The 27392-nt window shown below is 35.3% G+C and overlaps 1 protein-coding gene across 1 annotated transcript in view; it reads right to left on the minus strand.

The window, feature by feature from the left end:
* Positions 1-24253, minus strand: part of CCDC91 (coiled-coil domain containing 91) — a 288769-nt gene extending 264516 nt beyond the window's left edge. The window contains exons 1-2 of the mRNA XM_006140252.3: positions 24207-24253; positions 21045-21117 (exon numbers count right to left, since the gene is read on the minus strand). Coding sequence (XP_006140314.1) covers positions 21045-21117; positions 24207-24236 — 103 coding nt within the window. The 5' untranslated portion in view covers positions 24237-24253. The remainder of the gene's footprint in view (positions 1-21044; positions 21118-24206) is intronic.
* Between the last annotated feature and the right edge of the window lie 3139 nt (positions 24254-27392).

The raw sequence follows: 27392 nt of genomic DNA on the forward strand, positions 1-27392 counted from the left end.
TTCTTGAAACCATCAGCTGAACTTGCTATTGAAAGTAGTTAGATTACTTATGATATTGTGTAATCAATGAAATGTTGGGGGAAAAGGAATTGAAGACAACTGTAGACAGCAGAGATAGTGTAATAAGAGAGTGGAACAAGGCAGAGGGTCAGATATGGGGTGAAAAACATATATATATGAAAGTAGAAATGGAATCTATGGATGATAACATGCATGATTAAGCCACTATGCAGTTTATTCTAGATGGGAAACCACATTTAGTATGTTGTGATGATGCTCAGGGAATGAATGTAAATTAATAAAAAAAATTTCAGAAGAAAAAATAAAGCATTAAAAATACCTATTTGATGACTGCAGTAAGCTATATAGTCCTAGCTAGGTGCTACTTTATAGTATGTTCATTCTATTCACTGAGGTTTATGCCTAATGTCAGACATGTGTTTATGGATATATATATGTATATATCAGCTGTACTTGCTATTGAAAATATTTAGATTTATTAAGATATTTAGTGAAACAATAAAATGGGGGAGGCATAGAAAGCAACAACAGATACCAGACACAGTGTGGGAGGAGGGTGGGAGATGGCAGAGGGTGAGACAGGGAATCAAGGATGGGAAAAAAAGGCAAAATATACAGGAAACAAGAAATGGAAAATTATTTGTTGATAATAACACATATGTTGATGTGCTTGATTGAGCCAATATACAGTGTATTCTGAATGGAAAAATCTCATTTTGTATGCTGTTATGATGTACAGTGAATGAATGTAAATAAATAAATAAATAAAAAGACCAGTTGATCAGCCATAAAGATGTAAATTAAAAAAAAAAAGATGCACAAACATTGGCAGGGTTCATCTAAGTTTTATTCAAGGAATAGAACACTTAAGCCCAACATTTTAAATTAATTCAAACCCATTGGCAATTCCATTTCTGTAACGCAATAGAAACACATTCAACCCCACTGTACTGTCACTAAACACAATTTACTTAATTCCCTTTATTCTAATTCCATGTTCACAACACATCTGTAGATCATAAAGTGATTTACCATTTGTTCTGCCTATAGGGAGAGAATGGACCCAGAGCATTCAAGTCTCTAACACAGAAATTTCTCTCTGTAAATTATTAACATTCTGTTTTTATATTTATGTTTCAAAAGCTTAGTCTGTCTCTGAGAGACTAATCTATTCTCAATAAATAAGATGACTGAATCTGCAAACATTAGCTCCCAACTTTTAACAGAAGTAAATTTAATAAGAAAATAACTGCCCATCTCTAGGACCTCTTTAGAGAAAATAGGCCGAACATTTCACCCAGATATTACTATGAAAGTGTTTTGTGTGTGACTTTAGTTCATAGTAAGTTGATCTCAAATAAGAGAGATTCTCCTAGATAACTGTTGTGGGTCTGATTCAATCACTTGAAAGGCCTTACAAGCAGGCTTCTATGAACAATAGGGAATCCTGTCTGTGGAATATAGTTTTAATCTGCCCCTCCTGAGAGCCTATGTTTTGGATTTCAGACTTGGCTGGTCAACTCCTAAAGTCATGTAAGACAATTACTCATAGCATATCTCTTAACATACTATCTCTCACTGGCTTTGCTTCTCTTGTTAGGACCATGACTGATAACACTAATCCACACAACATATGATTCAACAAGTTTTTCTCAAAATTGCTTACCTGATTAAAACTTTTCCATTTATGTAAACCAAACACTGCCAACAAGCAGTGCTTCACACCTTTTAGAAAAAGTAAGTAATAAATGAAGATACCCACCCAAGGGAAAAATAGACAATACAAGCCTCTACCTTAAACAGAAAACAGTATTATATACAAGATCATAAAATAAGGTTTTGTGATTTTTCAGTTGTGAATTGGCAATTATCTTTAACAGAAAGATATTCATAAAGATGTTCAAATCATTTACCTATTTATATGTTCCTTTGATCCAAGATAAAATCCATCACCATTATGGAAATATAGATCATAAGAACAATCCTAGGGGGTCAGCAGGTAGCATGGGGTTAAGGCACTGGACACTCCAACATAGCTGATCACAGTTTGAGTTCCAGGCCTCCAGGCCTGGTGCCTTGCTTTCTCACTCCCCTCCCTCACCCCGTGTGTGTGTGTGTGTGTGTGTGTGTGTGTGTGTCTGGTCAAATTAAAATAAATGAATGAATAAGTAAAGTTAAAACAATTATTTAAAAACAATTCTATATTATCCAGTATTCACTCAAAATACATGACGGCTAGAATAAGACCAGTTATTACCTCACAGACAATAAGTTTTTATAGTCAGTCTCAGGTTATAAATGCAGTATTTCAGTCTGAATTAAATAATAAAATAACACAGTCTGATAGCAGTTCTAAACATGTGAGGCATATGAAGGGAAGAAGATCAAGAATATAAGAAATATTATATCTAAGGAAGTAAAAGAATGGGTAAACATAAGAATAATTGAATTTTTTGTTGTTTTACATGTAAGACAAGAAAAATACTGCTCTAAAATTCTAAATGAATGTCCTATGTATTACAAGAAAAATACTGCTCTAAAATTCTACATGAATGTCCTATGTATTACATTCAGTTTTACAAGATTATAAAAATGTGCTATTAAAATCTTCCAGTGTGATCAAAATAAAAATGATGCTTAGCTTAAACAGACAAAAACTAGGAAATGAATTATAGACTTTCTGCCTGGCTCTAACACTAATTTTTTTTAAAGGAAAAAACTTACTCATATCAAAATATTTTGAGACTATATATATGTATGTATATACAGTGTGTGTGTTTATGTGTGTGTGTGTGTGTGTGTGTGTGTGTGTGTGTATAATATTTTTAGAGAGATTTTGCTATAGGACATGAGAACTCACCAAGAAACAGAGAGATAGAAAGTGAGAAATCATTCCCCAAGGGGGATGGCCACGGCACAATCCCTTCTTCTACATTCTCTTCTCAGGATTATGGGCATACATGCATATTTATCATATGTACAAGCTTTATTTAAGAGTAAAAAAGAAAATCTCCCTATCCTGCAGATCAGTGTCTCATAAAGAAATGTAAAGAATCTATTATTATAACACATAAAAGATGTAGAAAATGGGGCTGGCTCCTTGACCTGGTGGTTAACGCAGTCAGATCACACATGGCTAATCTTGTAGTTCAATTCTTTATGTCCCAAATCCTGACAGAATGGAGAAAAGAAGAAGAAATGTGGTACTACTGCACTCACTGGAGTGCTATCTCACTCTCTCTGTCTCTCTCTGGTGAGCACATGAACCCTCTGGCAAATTTTTAAAAATTTAAAAAATGAAAAGATGTAAAAAATAAAGCATAAGTACAGATAAGAAAATGATCACATTAACCTTTATTTAAAAAAACTTTAGTATTTTTTTTTTGGAGAGATTTTTTTGCTATAGGGTGCATGCGCTTGCCAGACAGACAGAGACAGACAGAGAGACAGAAAGCGAGAAATCACCCCCCAGAGGGAATGGTCACGCCACAATCCCTTCTCCTCCATTCTCCTCTCGAGATCTTGGGCTCACACGCACACGTGCCCGGCATGAGTTTTAAGCCACCAGGTTTGGGACGTGAACCATGGTCAACTACGTGGGAGTCCAGCAACACAGCCATTACACTAACTGTTGGTTCCCAAAAGACTTTAGTATTTTGATCACATTAACCTTTATTTAAAAAGACTTTCTACCTGTCAAAATGGTTCAGGCATGTAAATCCTACTCCCACATGGTCAATTGCACAGTTCAAGTCCTGGACCCAGCAGCTTACAAAACATGCTGGGTGTGTGTGCATTCATGCCCTAAATCCTGAGAGCAGGATGGAGGAGAAGTGATTATGGCATGGCCATCCCCCCAGGGGTTGTTTCTCACTTTTTCTCACTTTGTCTCTCTTTCTCTCTCTGTCTCCTTCTCTCCAGCAAGCACATAGGCCCTATACCAAATTTTTTAAAAAAAGAAAGTGATCCATTGGTAGGCTTAAAATATGAAGAATAGCTTGTCATGTAGAAGAAAGGTAATAAGGAAGAAAATTAATAAAATCATCATAGGTATAAATGTATACTTAATCTCTAATAGTATATATTATACCATTAATCATATATATATATGTGTGTGTGTGTGTGCGCACCCACACATTAAATATATATTACCATTCAACAAATAAGGAAACAGGCACTTGAAAGGCTAATTAACCTGCCAATGTCACACAACTATCAATAATAAAAACAAGATTCGTAGAAAATCTATATACTAGGTTGTAAGAAAAGTCATGACATATTTTTCTGTTTTTCTATATAAAAATGCATCATGACTTTTCAGGAAATCCAATAATTCAGGAATTTTTAGGCAAAGAAAATAACATATTCAATAAAGGCCACAGAGTCATTAAATCACAGGAAGTGTTTAAGGAACAGCAGGGATTTTAGTATGACTGAAAACTAAAGAGCCCAAAAGAATTATGGTGGTTACAAAGGCCCTGTACTAGATAAAGAAAAGACTTGTGAACAACTTACCGGGCTTGTGTTCTGGACGAAAACTGATTTTATTTAGAAAAGAAATACATAAATGCAGGTTTGAAGTAACAAAAAGTGAGATATGTTGTAGTCATGTTGACTTTACAGCACATATGTTATAAACCAGGAACAGAGAGCCAGAGAACAGATGAAAAGCTATGAGTCCGAAGCTGCAGAGTCAAGAGTGAAAATACAAATCTTGAAATCTTCAATTTAAACATTTCATAAGAGTAAATAATAAAAGGGTCGAGGATATAACCCTAGAAAACAATGGTTAAAAGGGACAACGAAAATAATCCAGGGAAGCAGACAAAATGGAGTATCACAGAAGTAGGGAAGACCCAGCTGTATGCAGTGTCGTAACTGACAACCTAAAAGAGAATAGCTAACAGTATAAAGTACCATAGCTAAAATGAAACAGTAATTAATTAAAAAGATCACTTCCAGATTTGTCTAGGAATGGGCAGGTTGGAGCAGTGACTGAAAAAGGTCTTAAACGAAAAGTGTGATTTGTTCATGCAGAGCTAGAGAATAATATTCTAGCTGGAGCTAGTCAAAGAACCAGAAGTAGGAATAACTGCGAAAATGTAATGGAAAGAGCAAGTAATCTCAGTTTTTTTGGACCACTACTATGAGGGTACTACAAAAAGTTCATTAAAAGATATAATTAAAATATGAGCTTAATTTGGTATGAATTTTTTTTGAAATCCCTATATAGCTTTTTTATAATATATGATTTTCTGTAAGCTTTTTGAAGACCCCCTTCACATATCTAGGGTAGTAATAAGCAAAAAATCTAGCTTAAGTCACTACCAGATCATAGTGGCCCTAGAAAGTCAGACAAAAAAACTTAGGGTTTTGAACCCTAGGAAATGAAGATTATTCTAAGAACCATGTGCAGAAAAAAATCAGAAAGTAAAAAAGCCAGGTAAGCTACTATTAGCCCAGATAAGGTGTTAATATAAATCTGAATTCGTTTGACAGAAGAAAAAACAGAAGGGACTAATACAAGAAACAGAAAATTCTGATTAACAGTATTAACCAGTACAAATATATTCCACTTTTATTGGTTAAATAATTGAATTACCAGGCTGATCCCATGACATAGTGGACTAACGGAACCAGAGCCCAGATGGACAACCACCTGATTCATATCCCAGTCCCAAAGACTTGAAAAACTCATCGGGCACATGTGTATGCATGCCCCAAATCCCAACAGAATGGAGAAATTAATGAGAAGGGACTGAAGTGTGACCAGGCCCATTGGGGTCTGCTTTTTTCCTCTCGCTGTCTCTCTGTCTCTCTCTGGTGATTGCAAAGCACTCTGAGCAAGGAAATTGAATTAACCAAAAGACAATGTAATTTCAAGACAAGGCTAAAACAAAGATCATTTGACATACCAAAAACTAAATACTCTCATTTAAAAAAAAAGAAAAATCTATGGCTCAGGTGCAATGTCACATGCTACTAAGATGTTATGCTCTCTGCAATTCGGGACAAAATGGGAGGCCCAGATTCTATTCCTGGTCCAACCTACAGGTCAGATTTCTGGTGTGTACCTGTAGTCCCAGTGATCAAGAAGCTGAAGCAAGAAGCTCAAGGCTGGGCTGAGCAACACAGGAAAAACAATCTGTAACTGCATCAACATAGTACCTACTGAACCCATGATGAGTATTAGAAAGTCCCTTTGTTACTGTGTCATCTATTGATATAAATCTCTAAAATGTTCACTTACTCTGAAGTTATTAAGAAGGTGAATTTATGACTTAACTCATAAAAATATATATGAACATAAGGCTTTTTCAGTTTCAAAACATTTATTAATTTTACTGTCCATTTTACTTGGTCTTAAATAGAAATGTTTATAATATTTACCAATTACCAAACCTGTAAATTTATCACTACAAGTCATAGGCTTATAAAATACGTTATCAATTAGTCTTTAGGAAAACTGATAGCATATCTGTGAAATTTAATTTCCTGTAAATCTTGGCAGGTAACTAAAACATAATTATAAATTAAAAATCTAAAACAAAAAAGCTAAATTTCTCTAAACTACATATATAATAACTGAATATAAACCTTTTAAAATATACATATAATTTTCAACAGATGAACAAAAAAAAGTTTATAACATGGATTCTGTTACATCAAATCTTTGGCTACCCTCCCAAAAAAAAAAAAAAAAAAAAAGCTGTAGCTAATATTTGCAATAAGTAAACAATAAAAGAATTTTTCAAAACTAAATTTAACCAGTTAAATTTTATACTTCCAAATTTTGAAAACATTGTCCTTTTATAAAAACTAAAATCAGTCTTAAAAGACTGATTCAGCAGAGAGTTTAGTTCTCTTTCCCACTATATAAGATGGCAAGTGATAAAGATGCAAAGCAGGATACTAAGGAGAAGAAACCTGAAGCCAAGAAGGCTGATGCCAGTGGTCAAGTTAAAAAGAGTGACCCCAAGGCTAAAAAGCCCAAAAAGGGGAAGCCCCACTGCAGCCAAAACCCCATCCTAGTCTGGGGCATTGACAGATACTGCCGGCCATGTACAAGAGGAAATACTCGGCCACTACATCCAGGATCGAAAAGAAAAACAAGAAGGTTCTTGTGACTGTCACAAAACCAGTTGGTGGAGACAAGAATGGTGGTACCTGGGTGGTTAAACTGAGCAAAATGCCTAGGTATTATCCTACTGAAGATGTGCCTTGAAAGCTGTTGAGCCAGGGCAAAAATCTTCAGTCAGCAAGTGAGAAAGCTGCGAGCCAGCCTCACTCCTTGCACCATTACTGGACACCACAGAGGCAAGAGAGTGGTTTTCCTGAAGCAGCTGAGCAGGGGCTTGCTACTTTTAACTGGACCACTGGTTCTCAATCGAGTTCTACTGTGTTGAACACACCAGAAATTTGTCATTGCCACCTCCACAAAAATTGGTATTACCAAAGTAAAAATCCCAAAGCACCTTACTGATGCTTACTTCAAGAAAAAGAAACTGCGGAAGCCCAGACACCAGGAAGGTAAGATCTTTGACACAGAGAATGAGAAAAACGAGACTTCAGAGAAGCACAAGATTGATCAGAAAGCTGTGGACTCACAAATTTTACCAAAAATCAAAGCTGTTCCTTAGCTCCAGGGCTACCTGCAATCCATGTTTACCCTTACAAATGGAGTTTATCCTCACAAATTGGTGTTCTAGATTTGTTGCCAAGAACCTAATTAAATAACTGATCATATATGTATATATATATACATATATATGTATATATAAAGACTGATTCAGAGTAAAGAATCCAACATCACTCAGCAATTTGAGTAAAGCAAAAATTAAAATATAGCTCAAACATTTTCTTTATTATTTAATGAGCTTTACAGAGAACTACATACTGTGTAAACTAGGAACATGAACTATAAATAATTATATACAGTGATCAAATCATATAATTCATATCCTTGTTAAGAGAAAAACAACTAATTATTTTGATTATATACTTATGAAGTTTGAGGATGTTTGCCTATTTCACTTTACTATAATAGAGTCTAGAAAACAAATAGACATCTTCTGGTAATACACAATACAGCTAAAGTGACATCAGGTTTAAACTCTAAATAGTATTATTATGAATATTAACAATACCCTTTTTTTCTAAAGATGTGCAACTTGAAAATGAAAATGGATTTCAATACGAGCATATTTGAAACATTGTTAATTAACCCATAAGTATTTATTGGGTATATATTGGGTCATCAGGAAAATCATGGCACACTTTTGCACAGAAAAATACGTCATGACTTCCCCAACAACCTAATACTACAGTGATGACAAAACACTTCTGGTGCATTAAAGAACACAAATGTCTGAGCAACAGGAACACATTAATTATCAGAATCTATTATATCAAGCAAGAGCCTCATATGCTTCATTTTTCATATCGATAGTTCTTCATTTTCAACAAACTAATTAAAACAAGGCATCAACTAGCAGACTATATAGATAAAGGCTTTTTTTTTTTTTTAAATCTTATAAGATGTTTTCAAAAGTATAGGGACCTGAGACCAGCAGTTAGCATAATGGCTATGTTGCTGGACTCCCATGTAGTTGACTGTGGTTCAAGACCCGGACCCGGAAGCTTAAACTTACGCCGGGCGTGTGTGCGTGTGTGCCCCCAAGATCCTGAGAGGAGAATGGAGGAGAAGGGATTGCGGCATGGCCATCCTCCCTGGAGAGGGGGGGTGTGATTTCTCGCTTTCTATCTCTCTGTATCTGTCTGTCTCTCTGGTGAGCGTACGCGCCCTATAGCAAAAACCTCTAAAAAAAAAAAAGAATAGAAAGACTAATTACCTAGGTAAATCACTCATAGAAAGCAACTGGAATTACAGAGTGATATGTTTTTAAAAATCAAATTAACTAAAAATTGGTCAGAATAGTAAGAAACATTCAGGTAAATACTAAGTAAAGAAATTAACAAAGAGAGGTAAGCAAATAATTGGTTTGAAGACGTCTGATAACCTTAAAAGTCCAAGATCTACTCAAGGGCCCTCTCACATAAATCTGGGACCCTGAACAACTATACTCTCAAGAGTGAACTGCAGAAAAATTAAACTGGACTATCTCTCACCATTAACAAAATCAACTCAAAATGGATCAAAGATTTAGACATAAAACTTCAAACTATAAAACTACTGGTAAAAAACATAAAACTCTTAGGAACAGTGGAGTAGCCAAAGATTTCTTAAATGAGCCTCCTACAGCACAGACAGTAATTCCAAGAATAGACAAGTGGGATTATATCAAGTTAAAAAGTTTCTGCCCTGCAAATAAAACAATTAAAGAGACAACCTTTGGAACTGGAGAAAATACTTGTAAATTTTGCTTCAGACAAGAGATTGATAACAGAATATATTCAGAACTCAAGAAGGTCATCAGTTGAAAAAAAATTATCCAATTAAAAAATGAACAAATGAGCTGAAAAGACAACTTTCCAAAAAAGATGCATGGATGGCCAAAATGTATATGAAGAAATGTTCAATGTCTCTTATCATAAAGAAAATGCAAATCAGGGTCAGCAGGTGGCATGTTGGTAAAGGTGCTGGACTCCCACATGCCCAACCACAGTTCAAGTCCTGGACCTTGTAGCTTGCATTCTCACTTTCTCTTTCTCTCTCTGCCTCTGTCTCTCTGATCAAATTTGAAAAATAATAATAAATAAAATAAATAATTCTTTTGAAAAAATGCAGATCAAAACCATAATGAGATATCATTTAACCCCAGTAGAATGTCTACAATCAAAACAATAAACAATGGCAAGTGCTGTAAAGGCTGGGATGAAAAGGGAATCCTCTTACACTGTTGGGAGGAACGTAAAGTACAACCACTATAGAAAACAATATGGAGGATCCTCAAAAATCTACAAATAGAACTACCATATGACCCAGTAATACTATCTCTTGGTATTTACCCAAAGGATAGGAAAGCAGGTGGAAAAACACTTGCACACCCATATCTACTGCAGCATTATTCACAATTGCTAAGACATGGAACCAACCTAAGTGTCCAAAAACTGATGACTGGATTGAAAAATTGTGGCTCATACATACTATGGAATACCACTCAGCCATAATAAACAATAAGACACTGTCATTTGATTCAAAGTGGATGAATACAAGTGATTTAATGCAGAAATTAAAAGATCTTAAGATATGATAGTAAAGAGGATAAGTGTAGATACCAGAAACTGTAAAGGAGGAGAGGGGATGGTAGACAGAGGGTGAGAAGGGCAAAGGGAAGAAACATTTAACCAACAAAAGAATGCAAAGTTCTCTGTTGAAAATGATGTACATGGTAAGAACCTTGATTTGATTGTCATATAATGCATCCACACTTTGAAAAGTCATACTGTACAGTATAAAGATGTACAATACTGAAATGTAAATTAATAGTCTCAATTCCTAACTTCAAACTGGATTTTGGATCATCCAGTCTATTTTTTTTTATTTATTTATTTTTTGGTTGGAGGTTTTTGCCTTAGGGTGCATGTGCTTGCTAGAGAGAGAAAGAGAAACAGACAGAGATAGAGACAGTGGGAAGAAATGTAAGAAATCACTCCCCAGGGGGAATGACCATACCAAAATCCCTTCTCCTCCATTCTCTTCCCAGGATCTTGGGCACACACTCATGGACACTTGCCTGGCATGATTTTCAAGCTACTGAATCTAGAACTTGAACCACAGATGACCATGTGGGCATCCAGCAATGTAAGCACTATCCATGCCATCTGCAGGCCAAAAGTCTAATTTTTTTTTAATGAGCATCTAGTCTAACTTTTTAAAAATTAAAAGACATAAAATTTACAAATTTCATCAGATATATTCCATCAAAACAAAATACTTGTGTTTAGATTGTAAGACCAAGAGTTTACAGTCCTTTAAGACTGCTCTTTTAGAAACCTACTGTATTGATAAATTGAATAAATGTTTATTCATTAACTGAATGAACAATTCTACTAAGAAACATTTCATTAAACATTTCATTAAAAAAAATTAACATTATGTTAATAAAATTCTAAAGGAATGGTTGAAGAAGAAAAGTAACAGTTCATTTATCTGGCTAAAGCATTTCTTAATAACCTGTGTGTACTTTTGATTACAGTGTTTGGTAAACTCTGTGTTGTCACCCAAACTAAATTAAAATTTTCTTCAAATTAGTTGAATCATCTCTTATTCATTTTCTTTTTTTTAATTTTTATCATTATCATAATCTTGTTTACATTGCATTGAATCACATATATCTTACAGTGTACTAACATTTCTTTTTCCAGAAGGAATACCATGCATATCAGTCAAGACAAAGACATTACTATCCACACCATCATCATCATCATCAAATAGCTTTTCATCTTTTTTTCCAGATTATTATTTTCATTATTATTATTTTTTAAACATTCAATCACTATATATCATTTTGCTTATAAAAAGAATTCACCCAACATGAAATACTTCTCACACCAGTCCAGTTGAGAATATTATACATGTTATCATCAACAGGTAATAAACCATTTTTGTGTCCCACTAATGTCATGCCTCTCTATTTATTCTCTTGCTATACTTCTCTATATTCTACTCTTCTCTGCCCCGTTCCACACTGTCTTCATCATCCCTAACTATTTTCACTGCTTTTATGCCCTCCAATATTTCAATCTCTACTATAAAGTGTGCATAGTTGGTATATATTGAGTGGATACATACAATATCTTTCTTTCATATCCTGGCTTGCTTCACTCTCCTCCATATCCAATCACTTTCTATCAAATGCCAGGGTCTTGTTTTTTATGGCTGAGTAGTATTCCACAGAGTATATGTGCCACACTTTTTCAATCCATTCATCTGTTTGTGGACATTTGGGTTGGCTCCATGTCCAATGCTGTAATAAACATTGATGTGCAACCGTTTTTCCAACTGAGTGTTCTCCTGTCCTTTGGGTAGATACTCAGAAGTGGGACTGCTGGGTCAAATGGTAGTTCTATTTTTAGATCTTTAAGGAACCTCCATATTGTTCTCCACAGTGGCTGAACCAGTTTACATTCCCACCAACAGTTTAGGAGAATTCCTCTTTCACTGTATCCCCGCCAACACTTAACACTTTTTATATTTTTAATCTTTGACATTCTGACAAGGGTTAGGTGGTATCTCATTGTGGTTTTAATCTGCATCTCCCTTATGATGAGGGTTATTGAGTATTTCCTCATACGCCTTTTGGCTGTTTGTATGTCTTCCTTGGAGAGATTTTTGTTCAGCTCATTTTCCCATCTTTTAATTGCGTTAATTTTTTTTTTTTTTTCCGAGCAGTCCACTTGAGTTCCCTGTATATTCTGGTTATCAGTCCCTTGTCTGAGGCATATTATATAAAAATATTCTTCCATTCTGAGGGTTGCTGATTCACACTTGTTACTGTGTCTTTTGCTGTGCAGAAACTTGTTAGTTTGATATAGTCCTACATGTCTATTTTAGTGATTATTGCCTGTGCTTTGGAAGTCTTATTTAAGAAGTCTTTGCCTACCCCAATGTCTCCCAGAGTTTCCCCAGCATTTTCCACCAGTAGTTTTATAGTTTGAGGTCCTAGGTTCAGATCTTTGAGTTGATCCATTTTGAGTTGGTTTTTGTTAATGGTGAAAGATGGGGGTTTCTTATTCATTTCCCAATGACCTCAGAGTTGACAGATACAAAATGATCAAAACCTTCACTTTCTATAGGATTAAGTTTAGGTTAAAATTTCATTATCCACAGTTCTAAAGTATATTCTTAAACATTGTTCTGTTCTAATTTCTAAGTAATTTAGGCAGTCTTTGTGTTATTTATTCTGAAGTTACTTGGCAAGGACCACTAATGGAAACAATTCATCTGAGGTCCACAATAAAAAGTCTTTCTCATATTCACTACAAACAAAAGAAGTTAAAAAAAACTACAAGACTTCACTTTCAAATTATTTTATCTTTCTTTAAAAATATTACACAGTATCCTAGAAAGCACATCACACCACAGGCCTTATTTTTCATTGCCTGAGGGTATCTTTTTTTGTTTGTTTTTCTTTTTTTTTTCTCCAGAGGTTTTTGCTGCAAGGCATGTGCGCTTGCCAGAAAGACAGAGAGAGATAGAGAGCTAGAGAGAGAGAAATCACCCCCCAGGGGGGATGGCCATGCCACAATCCCTTCTCCATTCTCTTCTCAGGATCTTGGGCACGCATACGCACCCCGCCTGAGTTTAAGCCATCGGGTCCAGGACTCGAACCGCAGTCGACTATGTGGGAGTTTAGCAACACAGCCATTATGCTAACTGCTGGTCCTGCCTGAGGGTAACTTTGTGCTCTCTAGAAAGAAGAGAAACAGAGACAGAGAGTGAATGGGGGAAAGGGAGATAACACCCCAAATAGGGCGTGATCACACAACAATCCTTTCTCCTCTATTTCTTCAACCTATTGAGATTTTAGACACATACATACATGCATGCAGCATGTTTATCAAGCTGCAGGGCCAAGACTCTAACCATAGTCACCCATGTAGGATCTGGCTTTCCTTAACCACTAGGCTCTAGGGCTGGCGTGAAGTCTTTTCTCCCAGACTGAGAATGCTTACTTATTTACTACTGACATACAATAATTGTACATGTCAATGAAGTCCAACGCAATCTTTCAGTTCAAGAATACAATGCGTATTGATCAAATCAGAGTGCTTAGTATTTCTATCATCTCAGTTGTCATTATATTGGGAATATTTAAAATCCTCTTTTTTTAGTTATTCAGTAAATTGTTGTTAATAGTATTCTACAGCCTTTCAAAAGAAAAAAAAAGAAATTTAGACTAAGATGGAACAAATAAATATGGTGCCATGAAATACTATACGAAAAATCCATTTACACAGTAACTTATAATTAAGAAACCAGCAGATGGTGTAATAGTTATGTAGCTGGACTCCTACGTAGTTGACTGCAGTCTGAATCCCAGACCTGGTGACTTGAAACTCACATGGGGCGTATGTGCATGCATTCCCAAAATTCCGAAAGGAGAATAGAGAACAAGAGATTGCAGTATGGCCATCATCCCTAGGGAGTGATTTCTCACTTTCTGTCACTCTCTGTCTCTCTGATGAGCACACATTACCTATAGCAAAAATCTCTCTTAAAAAACAAAAAGTAACTGATAATTAAGGTATATAGGAAAGGATCAAGTTTCTCTTCAGTATTATAGTTCTTTACATTAATATTTGTTTTCTATGTTTATGCATTCTATTCTTATGTTTATAGCTATATTTTTAGAACAAATGTAATTTATGAGATTAGTATTCTATCAGTTGGACATGTGGTCAAAACTAGGCACCGTGATTCACCTAAGTAGAAACTATTCAAATTACAGACATTGTGACCAGAAAAATAAATAAATAAATAAACAAACAAAAATAAATAAACCAGAACTCAAAACCCAGAAAAATACTTGGTATCACCTATGTGGCAATCTTCCATTCAATTAATCTGTGTAAAGATACTATAAAATTATACTACTGTGGAAATCGTTTGTTTTGACAAAAACATCTCATGTTGATAGAAAGCAGAAAAGAAGTTAAATATTTAACACTATACTACCTTTTACGATGCAGTTAGTGAATACATAATGACATATTTACATTTTACCTCAAATACATATCAAAATAATTCATTCGGTTAATGTTTATTATTACTATGCACAAACTACAGATTAACCTGAAGAAAAAATATTGCGACAATTTTTCCTCAAACAAAAATTTGTGGACTCAGGTTCCAAGCTTTCATAGATGTGTAACACAGATTCTACTGGAAAAACAGGGTTAGCAAGGAGAGTAATGGGATATTAATAAAATGACCGATTTGTTGTCCTAGGTTTTCCTGGCCAGGAGAATGGAGAACGGAAAAACTGAACCATGAAATCAAAAAGGCATCTGTCTTCCAGGTTTCTCTCTGCCAATGTCTTGAGAAAAATGTTTGAACTTTCCTGTTGGCTTTGTATGCAAATAGCTCCAGATGCAAAGTGAACCACATCTAAGTTACTTGGTTCAACATCTGCTGGTCCAATTCCCATTATCCTTCTAAAGGGTCGGTGTGTGACAGACAGCTTAGTTTGCCCTCTATATAAGCTATTTTGAAGGAGCTAATTTGGATTAAAGTATCTATCTGGACCACTTGTTTTTCCCTTTGGTGGTCAATGCATTCTAATGTGGTCTATGTAGCGCTACTAGGAACTTCAAAACATATTGGAAAGGACAGTATTCAAGGTTTTTGCCTCCCACCTCGCCTTCTAGATAATTTATATTTATACAGTTTAAAGTAAAAAATGAACAGTCATTTGCCTCCAAATTAGCACCACCCACAAAGTATACAATGGCAACAAGACAATACTTTCCAACCAAATATTCTTTTCATGCAATCATGCAAACTAACATTTCTGATGAAAGTGTTTGCCTAAATTAAGAATACATTTCATGGAACTTTGAGATGACAACTTCCATATTGCATCTAACAGCACTGAATGGAATAAGATCCACAGTACACAGCACTTAGTGGCCAAGACACAGTACACTTTCAAACCCTGTATATGATAATTGAGCGAATGAATGAACAAGTGAGCAAACAAACCAAAGAATTAATTAAATTCCATGGATTCTGAAACTTTGGGTCTGCTGCAATCAAAAACGTAATCAAAAAGATATACTGATGCCAAACTAAGTAACAGTTCTTAAAACTGAGAGATAAAGATACAATATTTCTTCAAAGAGTATAGGTAGAGGATCTGTACTAGAGAGCAAAAGCAGAGAGAAAGGCAAAAAAATCAAAATATGTATCTATGAGGGGCTCTTTAAAACATTCGTGGAAACGCATATTATGAAAAACAAAATATAAATTTCAATGTTTTTGCACCAAAATAAATTCATATTTTAATTCCATTTTGCCACAGACTTTTTGAAATACACACACACACACACACACACACACACACTCACTCACACACACCAAGATGTATGGACATAGATAAACATAAGTAGAGAAGTCTGTACTTATAAGTACATATATGTGTATATATCAGAAGATAACCATTCATTTTGAAAAGTCTCTGCTCTTACTTTCATAAAAAGTAGAACATTATCAGTCTAAAAACTATCTAGAAGATATATTTTATTGTTTGAGAATAATTTTAAAATAACAAAGGTTTCTTAACCAAAAAAAAAAAATCTAAATAATATAGTGCATAAGTAGTCAACTCAAAACTTTCCTATATACTATGCAAATTTAGATATAGTTTCTTTAAAAATATTTAGAAAAATAAATAAGAAAAAAAGGAGGTAAGAAAACTAGGTGACTGCAATTATTACTTCTAGACCTGTAATATACTGAGCTAAAATTTAGTCTAACCTCCACTGCTACCTCCTGACATACAGGAAGACCAGGGAAGAGATGAGAAAATACCAGTAAAATAGCTATTCCTTCTTTCAGCCAATCTGTTACTATTCTCATTAATCACTATTTCTAGGACATATTTCTAAACTCAGAAAGATCTAGAAAGATGACTGAGCCCTAGAAGAAATAGCTTTTTACCTATCTTTAAGCAATTACCTAAGATTTCCAAGATTAACGTATTTTGTCTTCTACCTTAAGACTGAAAGATAATCAGCTATACCCAAAGAATTAAAAATAATCAAGAAGAGGAAATTGAAAGAAAATTAGTTCTATTAATCAAGAAACAATTACTGTGCATTATTTATGAACAATGCACAATCCTGTGCTAGGCACTTAGGATTCAAAAGGAATAAAACAGTTTCTGCCTTCCAAACCTTGGATGAAAATAGACATATAGAAATGGGAGTACCACAGGAAATTTTTAAGTACAAATTAGACACTCATGTTCATAATAGCATTATCTGCAATAGCCAAAGGTGGGAGCGACCTAATGTTTGTCAGCAGAGGACTGGATGAACCAAATGTGGCCTATACATACAACAGAATACTCAGACTTAAAAAGCAAGGAAAATATGACACATATTAAAACATAATGAACCTTGAGGACATTATTTTAAGCAAAACGAGCTAGTCACAAAAGGACAAATACCATCTGATCCTATTTATATGAGGTATCTAAAATAATCAAATTCAGAGAGACAGAAAGTAAAATGATTACTAAAGATTAGGGGAGGGGGAATGGGTAGTTACTTAATAGGTATAGAATTTCAGCTTTACAAGATACAATACTGAACTGTACATTTAAAAATGGTTAAGATGATAAATTTATTCTACATGTGCTTCATCACAGTCCATAAAAATGCAAATTAGCATAAGCTAAACACCATGGAGCACACCTAAGAACACCACAGAGATCAGTCTGGCTCATAGGCTTAACATAGAAGAGCCATGGAAGGAAATCTGGGGGGTTAGGCTGGGAAATAGGGAGGAAAACACTTGTATACAATAAAGGAAATTCTCCTTGGGAAGAGCTCACTAAAATAAAGTAATAATCTCCACGTTTATGAAAAACGAAGGCAATAGGAAAATAAGAGATTGATAATTTCATATCTATTCATATTCTCATTCTCCATCTCCGGTAATAATGGAGGAATATGTTTTATAAGTTAGATGCTGCTACAACAATGGAGGCATAAAGACACATTTTATAAGTTAAATGTGATACCTTAATGAGACTGGAGCCTAAAGATAATGATTTTTGTAAAGAGTCAATGTATGCATTTCGTTTATTGTGACTGGCAATTCACTAATTTTATCACTGGCATTGCATATAAGCTATCATTTTTAAAAGATCCATTTATTGGACCAGCCAGGGGCATATTGGTAAAGGCAGTTGGATCTCCTATGGCTAACTGAACAGTTCAAGTCCTGGACCTGGTGGTTTGAAAAATATACCAGGCATGTGTGCATGCATGCCACAAATTCCAAAATCCCAAAAGGAGAAATGAGGGAGAAGGCATTGCAGAGTGACCATTTCCCACAGAAGGGGGACTGGGGGTGGGGAAGACGGGGTAGGAGGAGTAGGGGGAAGGTGAGTGCTTTCTCACTTTTCCTCCCCCCACCTCTTTCTCTCTCTCTCTGTCTTTTTCCAGTGAGCTCATGTGCCCTCTAGTTAATTAAAAATGAAATAAAAAAAAAAGGATTGAGTATGTAAATGGTGGTAAATATTGTGAGATGCATGTTTTGAAGCATCTCAACCCACTGACAGAATTTCAGGCCATTGTCATTGTTAATTAGACTGTCTACATCACTCTCACCTAAACAACTTCTAGATGTCTGAATCTGAGGCAAACTTCTCCAGCTCTGAGAAAAAGACAAACTACCCAACAAAGGAAAAAGTTTGCTTTGGTCAAGTGAGCACCTACCATGTCTTCAACATCAGTCCCTAGCCTGGTTTGTTTTTCTCTATTTCTGCAAGTCACTGAGGAAATCCAGAAAGACTACTTTGTTCAGATCCAATTTTTTTTAAGGGAGTGAGGGAGAGACAGTAAACGTGTGTGTGTGTGTGTGTGTGTGTGTGTGTGTGTGTGTACAAGAGGGTTTAGTCTTCAATTCTCTTAGGCTTTGAGAACTTGAACTCCAAATATACAGACATGTACAGAAGTAAAATATATTAATTCCTAGAGATCAAAAATGAGATCTTTTGCCCACAGTATATAATTCTTTACTATACTGCCACAGTTTATTATAGAAAAACAGATTCCATTACCAGTTTCACAAAAATACAGGAGTACAATTTGGCTTTGACTTTCAATCCACTGAAACCACCTCCTCAAAAGCCACTTACGACCATCTGAGGGCATATCTTGAGCCTCAAATCTCATTTAACCTCTCTACAGCCTTTGACACCAACAAACATAACTTTTCAAAATGTTCTACCCTGGATATTTTTTTGTTGCAGCACTACCTGCTCCCCCCCTTATTTTCAAACCTCTTTTTTGCCTCCACCTGTTCTCTCATTAAATTTATCTCATCAATCCTACTCTCTGTACTCACAGTTTCTCCCACTGACCTCCTGTTGTCAATGAGAAAACTCCCAAATGAAGAACTCCAGCCCAGACCTCTGTCCTGAGTACCTTAAATGTACATGTCTAAAACAAACTCATTAAAGCCTCATGCTTTACTCAACCAACTCCCAAATTCTCTCTTTCTGTTCATGGTAACCATCAATGTTTCAGAACCAAATATTAAAACCTCAAAAATCAATTTTGACTCTCTACTTCATTCTCATCCTTTTTTTTTTTTTCCTTTTTGGAGAGGTTTTTGCTATAGGGCGCATGCGCTCGCCAGACAGACAGAGAGAGACAGGGAGAGAGAAAGCTAGAAATCACCCCCCAGGGGGGATGGTCACGCCACACTCCCTTCTCCTTCATTCTCCTCTCAGGATCTTGGGCACGGACGCACATGTGCCCAGCGTGAGTTTAAGCCACCGGGTCCGGGACACGAACCACAGTCGACTACATGGGAGTCCAGCGACATAGCCATTACGCTAACTGCTGGTCCCACTCATCCTATTTTTTTTTTTAAGAATTTTTTTGTTTTTTATTTGACTAGAGAGAGATACAGAGAAGAGGAAGAAAGGGAAAGTGAGAAAGCAAGCTGCTGGATCCAGGACTTGAATCACAGTGGGCCACATGCCACCAGCCAGTCCCAAAAAATGAGTATTCTAAGTATTCTATTCTAAATATATCATCCCTTCCCCTTGTTTGCACTGTCCTGCCATTTATTTCTCTCCTTTCAAAATCTGCCTGTTGAAACCATATGCATTCTTTCAAGTCCAGATTAATTATATGTGTGTGTGTGTGCGTGTCACACACACACACGCATACACATATATATATATCTCCAGCCTCAAAGCTAATATGTGACTCATACCAGGCATGAAATAAACATTTTCTAAATGACTGGATGACAAAAATCATCATTCTTTCTAAATGACAAATCCACATTCTACGGCTAACATGCATGTGCCTGCCCTATCTACCTTCCTACCCTTAAAGGACTATACCACATACTTCACATCTCTGTGTCACTGTCATGCCCAGTACATAACAAGCACTCAGTTTTTTGGGAGTTTTTGTTTTATTTTGTTTTTTTCTTTTTAGCTTTTTATATATGGCATATGCACTCATTGGAGACAGATAGAGAAGGGGAAAAAGAGAAAGCACCCTCCGACACCCCCAAGGGATGACCATGCCACAATCCCTTCTCTTCCATTTTCCTCTCAGGATTTTGTTGATGTGGTTTTTAAACAGTAGGGGTCAGGTCTCAAACTGTGCAGTCTACCATATGGTATCCAGCTGCCCTAACCACCTTAACTACCACTGGCTGACCCAAAGATTTATAGAATGAATACCTCTAATAATCTAGGACTAGGCAGAGCTATTAAAGAAAAATACTGTCATCTTCTACTCCCGACTTTCCAGTAATTTGACAGATAAGTCTAGAAAGCTCAACATTTCTTAATGAATTGCAGTAATAGTGAACATTGGGTCTTCTAAGAAATATCTCTCAATAATAATATTTATTTTTGTTCTTCATTTCTTAGATGATTTCATTCTAACTTTCAATGCTTTCACATATTTCACATATTTTTTGCAAAAGGAATTTCCAAATCTAAATAGTGGAGAATAATAAATTATTTTTAGAATATAATATGGGAGTCTTTAACTAAAAATTTGGACCACCTGAAAAAGTCATTTAGCACTTCACCTTTCTAAAACTGTTTTAAAATTATAAGTTATATTTTAATTTCATTTAATGTTCATGATATCATCTTTAGAAACAGACCTCAAGCTACCATCAAAGAATGCGATTCATTTTCCGTTAAAAGAAAGACTTAATGAGTAAATGTGGATCATTCCAATTTTTCAAATCAAAGAAAGTCAAGTAAAAAGGCAAAGAGACAAGCTTTCAAAGAAAAGGAAAAATGTTAAGTGCGAAAAAAAAAAAATTCTTAGTTACTATACACCAGTACCTGTAGGAAAGGCAGCCCAAGGAATAGCAGGAGATGTTGCTTCACCATTTCCATCATCAAAAGTCTCTGCAGCCTAGAAAACAAAGGCAAAATTATTTATCTTGGGAAATCTAAAAAGTAGAATGCCCCTTAAGTCATCAAGTATCCTAATTCTACAAGCACACTTTCTGTGATGTACCACAAAATTTCAAAGACCTTTAAATACCTAATGGCTTCTCAGTCTTTACTGTCACCCACCTCCACTTACCACTCCAGCCCTCTAATCCTCAAGTGAAAATTTTCCTTCTTGGCCTGAGGCTGTGGCACAGACAGAGAGGATGCTACTGGTGCAATGCTGGAGACTGTGCAGGAAGGTTGTGGGTTCAAGTCTCAGGTCTCCCTCAACATGCTGGACACGCTCACAGGCTGTCTGTGATCGCAGCTATGTGAGGCTGGGTGAGGCTTATGGTATGAGGAGTTTATGGGTAAGTCTCTCTCTCATTCTCTCTTAAAGGTGATAAAGTTTTTAAAACTTTCTTCCTTTATTCAAATAAATCTCCTGTCAATGAAATTTTTATTTTATATATCCTTAATCACATTTGCACTTTTAAACTTTATGTCTAAGTCCTCTAACTTAATTCACATTATTTACCCATTTATGTAAAGAAATCTTTTTTTCTTTAAAAGTCTAGAGACGAAAATATTTAACCAATCAGCATAAGGCCTAACTAAAATTAATCCAAAGAAACAGGATTCATCTATCTTCTTGTTTAATATACTAATTGGACTGATAAGCATTTAATATTTAGAGAATTCCTAAAACTGATTTTTTTTTTTAAGGAGGTTTTTGCCTTAGGGTGTATGTACTCACCAGAGAGAGACAGACAGAGACAATGAGAAGGAAAGTGAGAAATTAACCACCCAGCGGGAAGGCCACACCACAATCCCTTCTCCATCACTCTTCTCCCAGGATCTTGGTCAAGCACACACAAGCGCCCAGCATGTGAGTTTCAAGATATTAGGTCTGAGACTTGAACTGCAGTTCGCATTGTAGGAGTCCACCAATGTAACCACTACACCATCTGTCGGTCCCCTAACAGTTTCAATGAACTAGCTCTCCTCTTTTGGGGACAATTACTGAATGTTAAGTTTATAGACCAAGAGTGCAGAGTTCATCTTTTAGATGTCTGCATCACAGCAAAATTATTATTAAAAATTCGAACCAGAATTACAATTAGGATGCTGTACTGAGTTGCCTGTTAAGGAAAAGTTCAATGAGGCATCTACCAAGAAAGCTAAGCCACAAAGAATACAGCAGCCACTTTTATAAGTTATGAAAAATGAACATATTTTATACAACTGAGGACAGAGACCAGCCATATTTCTGCAGCAGGGCTGGAAAGAATAAAATCTATTAACTACAATTAAATTTTAATATTGGCTAACAAGGTACCTATGTAATACTGAAAGGAATAGATTTATTGAATATAAAGTTGAGGTGAAATTGTTACTGTAAGGAGTATTATCCACTCTCTCTTTTTTTCTGATATACCAAGCATGCTTTAAATAAACAAGTCTATGCTAGATTGTAACCATCAAATAGCTGATCTCTGAAACATATGTTCTTTGAGATGAAAGAAATTTTATCAGTTCATTTTTTTCAGTTTATCTATTTATTTTTTCCATAAAAGAGGAAGACAGGGACCAGCAGTTAGCGTAATGGCTATGTTGGTGGACTCCCACATAGTCGACCATGGTTCGCGTCCCAGACCCAGTGGCTTACAACTCACGACAGGGGCGTGTGCGTGTGTGCCCAAGATCCTGAGAGGAGAATGGAGGAGAAGGGATTGTGGCGTGGCCATCCCCCCTGGGGGGGGGTGATTTCTCGCTTTTTTGTCTGTCTCTCTCTGTCTGTCTGGCGAGCGCACGCGCCCTATATAGCAAAAACCTCTCCAAAAAGAGAAAAAAAAAAATGAGGAAGACAGAGAAACAGGCACCCCCAACAGGGTCTTCACGATCCCACACCCAGTATCAGTCAGCCAGGGTGACAGGCACCAGACATGTTGTCGGTGTACACAGACAGACCTCTGGACAGGAACCTTGGACCTTCCCATAAGGCTGCCAAACAGCACTACGGTGCCCCCACACTCACCTCCACCAATTTTCAATATTACTTTTCAGCATTACTCCACAAAACCCAAAATATTAAACAAAATGCAGATAACATACAAATGTGTTAAACAAAAACCAGTTTTAGATAAAACACCGAAAATAGGTATATCTGTACTAATAACCTCCATATTGAATTAAAAAACAGCAATAAAAGAACATGATCTCAAGAAAAAACTCATGCCATTCATTCGAGAAATTTAGAATACTAAATATATCCTTAATATCTCATTTCGTCTACTAATGTTATTAATTACACTCCCTAATCTTTATTATTCCCTTTTTACCAAATCTAAACTAGGTAAAATTTCTACTGGGGGGAAAAAAAATCTCAGCGCTCACATGTGGTAGTTTCAGCACTTGAGCTCAGGCCTCCTGACTCCTAATCCAGAGATTTTCCTGCAAGCCTATACTGGCTCCATAAAAATAACTGAGTTATAAAATATTTCAATAAAATGAACACACACTGAAAAGGATTAAGGAAAAGACAGTGCTTCTTTAGCTCACAATTTCCACTTACAAAGTACAGCCCAAATCAGAGAGAATAATCTAACAACACAAACGTACTAATTAGCTTCATAAACCACCCAAAAGCTGCATACTTACTACACCAAATCATCTCATTATAGGTGTAGCATACCAATATGTGACGGGATCCTTAACACTCAGCCCTCATCTCATGAGTATTTCCCAACAGACATGAATCCCAGCAAAATCATCTGCTGACAATTTTTAAAACCTCTTCTTTAGTGCTTCCTTTGGTAGCACTTAATTACCTCAATTTAAACTATTCCTATGAGCAAGACCAAATGTTCAATAATAATAAATCGGTTTTAAGTTTCAGAGGGGATATTTTTAAATTTTCCTTGATTTCTTTTTTTTTATTATTCCAGAGTTATATTCAAAATGATCAAGAAGAGATTATGAATTCCAATGAAAAATAATACATTTTCAAAATAGTTTATTCAATTATAATCCCACAAGGTTAAAATAAACATAAATAATTGTGCATACCTCAAAACCACCAAAATCATCATCATCCATTCTTCAAGAGGCACCTAAAAAATAGAAAGAGACACTGAAATAACCCCACACACAATCCGTTAGGTCAAAATATTCCTACTGAAATGTATACATATTTTGATTTATAAATTACAACTATTTCATTTGCATCGGAACACCACAATTAAAAGGTATGTGTTTATGTGTTTTTCAATGCAAAAATGAATTGATAATTAGCTTTTACTCTCTGGCAAAATTAGCAATTTCTGTAACTTTTTCAGCAACCATGTATTTTGCCATTTTATGTCGAGATGCCAGGAGTGGAAAAATATTCTTTTACATTTTAATTTGCTTTTCCCAAATTGGCGCTAGGACTCAATTCAATAATGCTTCCTGCTTTTTGCATCTATTCCTCAGTTGTCTGGCAACATCAGCACAAACTCCAGCTAAGAACAGGACTGTGGTGAATTTTTGGAAATCTGTCTCCTACCACAAAGGTTCTTCCCTCGGTTTCATGGCCGAGGCTGATTTAGATTTTCAAAATTGATCAGCATTTTTGAGCTGTGGCCACAACGTTTGGAGCATTTTGATATGTGTATTTTTAGCTAAAACTGCTTTGCACTTTTGGAAAAATGTGAAGCAAGTTACTAGGCTGATCAAGATAAATCAAGTCATGTATTCATGGGAGTCTGGGGATGAGAAAAACACAAGTGAATATCCAGAATCGCTTTCCCCTTTACTCTGAAAGTATGTAAGAGAGACAAGCAGTAGGACATTATGTGCTGTATTTTGTCCTAAATATATATCATAATAATGGAAGAATAAAACTACTAGTAAAAAAAAAAAAAACAGCTTTATCTAACAAACCATGAAAGAACGAAACACCTGAAAAGGTGAGACAAATGACAGGTAGTATACATTAAAATGAAAAATAAATTCTCACAGATTGTTTCTCAATCTATGATTTGAGCCTATAAATGTAAGTTAGTACCTCCAAGCGATACTCCAGTCGATAATAACTGACTGGTGTCCTTTTCTATCTTTCAATAATGAACATACGAAAATATTAATTATAGTTTCTTTGACTCAGTAATAAAAATGGACGTGAATACAGGAAAACAATTATCTTCTATGTCTAACAAAACAGCCATACAAATTAAACCATATGTGAGGCAATAATCCTAAATGTATCAGCTAAGGTTGCCTGCTTTAAGGAGTCGTCTATAGCCGTATCGTCCCTTCTCACTGAAATTAATACCGATGCCTTTAAAAAGACAAGTCCAAAAATTGTCAAGGAAAAACATTCAGCTCAAGCACTGCTTCATTTTAATAGGAGAAACAAATTTATTTTCACAGAAATTCAGTGAGTACTGACACTAAAAGGAATATATACAAACAAAAATATAAAAAGAAAGGCCATTAACTTAACCAGAATCCGATTAACAACACTGTCACCGTTGCTCACAACTTAACAATCTGATGAAAAAAGATTCATTTCTCCAAAAATATGAAGAAAAGGACGTTACACATGTACAACACTTAAAAATATAAGCCAGACTTTTCAGAAACTTGATGGTGGTCAGTGTGAAATAGAATTCACATTAAGTTTTTGGAGTGAATGAAAAGAAATCTGTATGTGATTACATTTTTCATGAAGAAATGATGAAACAAGACTGATAGGGATACTGGGGATTAACCAAGTCACTTGACAAACACCAAGTCCATCTTTTCCACATGTATCCCACGAATCTCAAGTGACAATTAAAAATATTTTTAGCATCTACCAATGTTGTACTCAAATAATATGGTTATAAAAGAACAGAATTTTAGAATCATACCTCTAGGTGGTTTTGTAAATCACATCCTAATAAAGTATATGGAAGGTGTTTGAAAACAAAAACAAATACCCATGCCTAACAATGATTTCAGCTTGTTCTCCTGTGGTAATAAACTAAACACTAACCATTTCTTAATACTGATTAAACTCTACAAAAGAACGTATTAGTGACCACTGATGTTTCCCATACCCCAGCGACTTCTACACATTAAAGAATAGATGACAGTCGTTGTCTTTATTCTCAAAGAAATATTAATACATTTAAAAGAAAAATGTGCCCTGAGTTTCTTAAAATATAGTAGAGCAGAAATAAATATTCCCTTAAAGCAATACTGCTGGCCCAGATAACTTGGATTTCAAATCCTGCAATCATTTCTGTTTCCTTCTGAACATTTTATAGAGTAGGAAGAAAATAAGTTAACAGCATTAACTTGTAAAAACCAATTTTGCAAAAACAAAAATTAAAGTTGGTTTTCAAAAGAAAATGCCAAAAATGTAAAGTTCTTTACAGATTTAGCTACTCCAATACATTTAAAACATTATTTTATCTAAAGTACATTTCTATGAAACTTTTTAGATTTCTGGCACTTAACATTATAAGCTCAGTAAAAATTCCAAATATTAATTAAATATAATTGTCATCTAAGTTATAGAATCAGAAGTCTGGCCAAAAAATTGACAGGTCATATAATTTGTTATTTTGTGTCATGGCAGTAGAGCTGTATACTTATAAGGACTGACACTGAAAGTTTTCATGGTATTTAGGTTTAAAAATTCTAGGACTTCTCTATACCTAAATTTAATCTCTTTTGCTACTTTAACATACTAATTCCCTACCTCACTATCTTTGGAATGTAAGATGTTCTTGATATTCTAAAAATATTTTACAAGAAAAACATATAAAAGAGCAAAAGATATAGAGAACACACAAAGTAACAAACTTAACACTTAGCCACTATGTACAATTTATGAGTTAAGGTCCTCAAGCAGGTACAATATGATGAGAGGGGGACAGCAGAATGTTAAAGAACATGTAAATATAAATAATAAAAGAGCCTGAAAAGAAAAAATTGCCAGTGAGGGAGATAAGGTTTTTAGAAGGTAACATTTTGTTGGACATTTAAGATAGATACCAACCTACCTATCAGAGGATTTTTAATGGCACATTAAGAACGTGTATTTTATTCAAGTCTTTATACAAAAGCCTTCCTCTAAAATAACAAAGATTTGATTTGACTGTTTGCATGGCCAATATAGGTGCTTAAGCACCTCTCTGACTAGTTGGAGGGCTTAAAGAAGAGATCATTGCATGAGATGGCTCTGTTAAGGGTGCCTGTCCATCTCTTGCACACACTTTCTCT

This window comes from Tupaia chinensis, unplaced genomic scaffold (genome assembly GCF_000334495.1).
Source record: "Tupaia chinensis unplaced genomic scaffold, TupChi_1.0 Scaffold000028_1, whole genome shotgun sequence".
Lineage (NCBI taxonomy): Eukaryota > Metazoa > Chordata > Mammalia > Scandentia > Tupaiidae > Tupaia > Tupaia belangeri.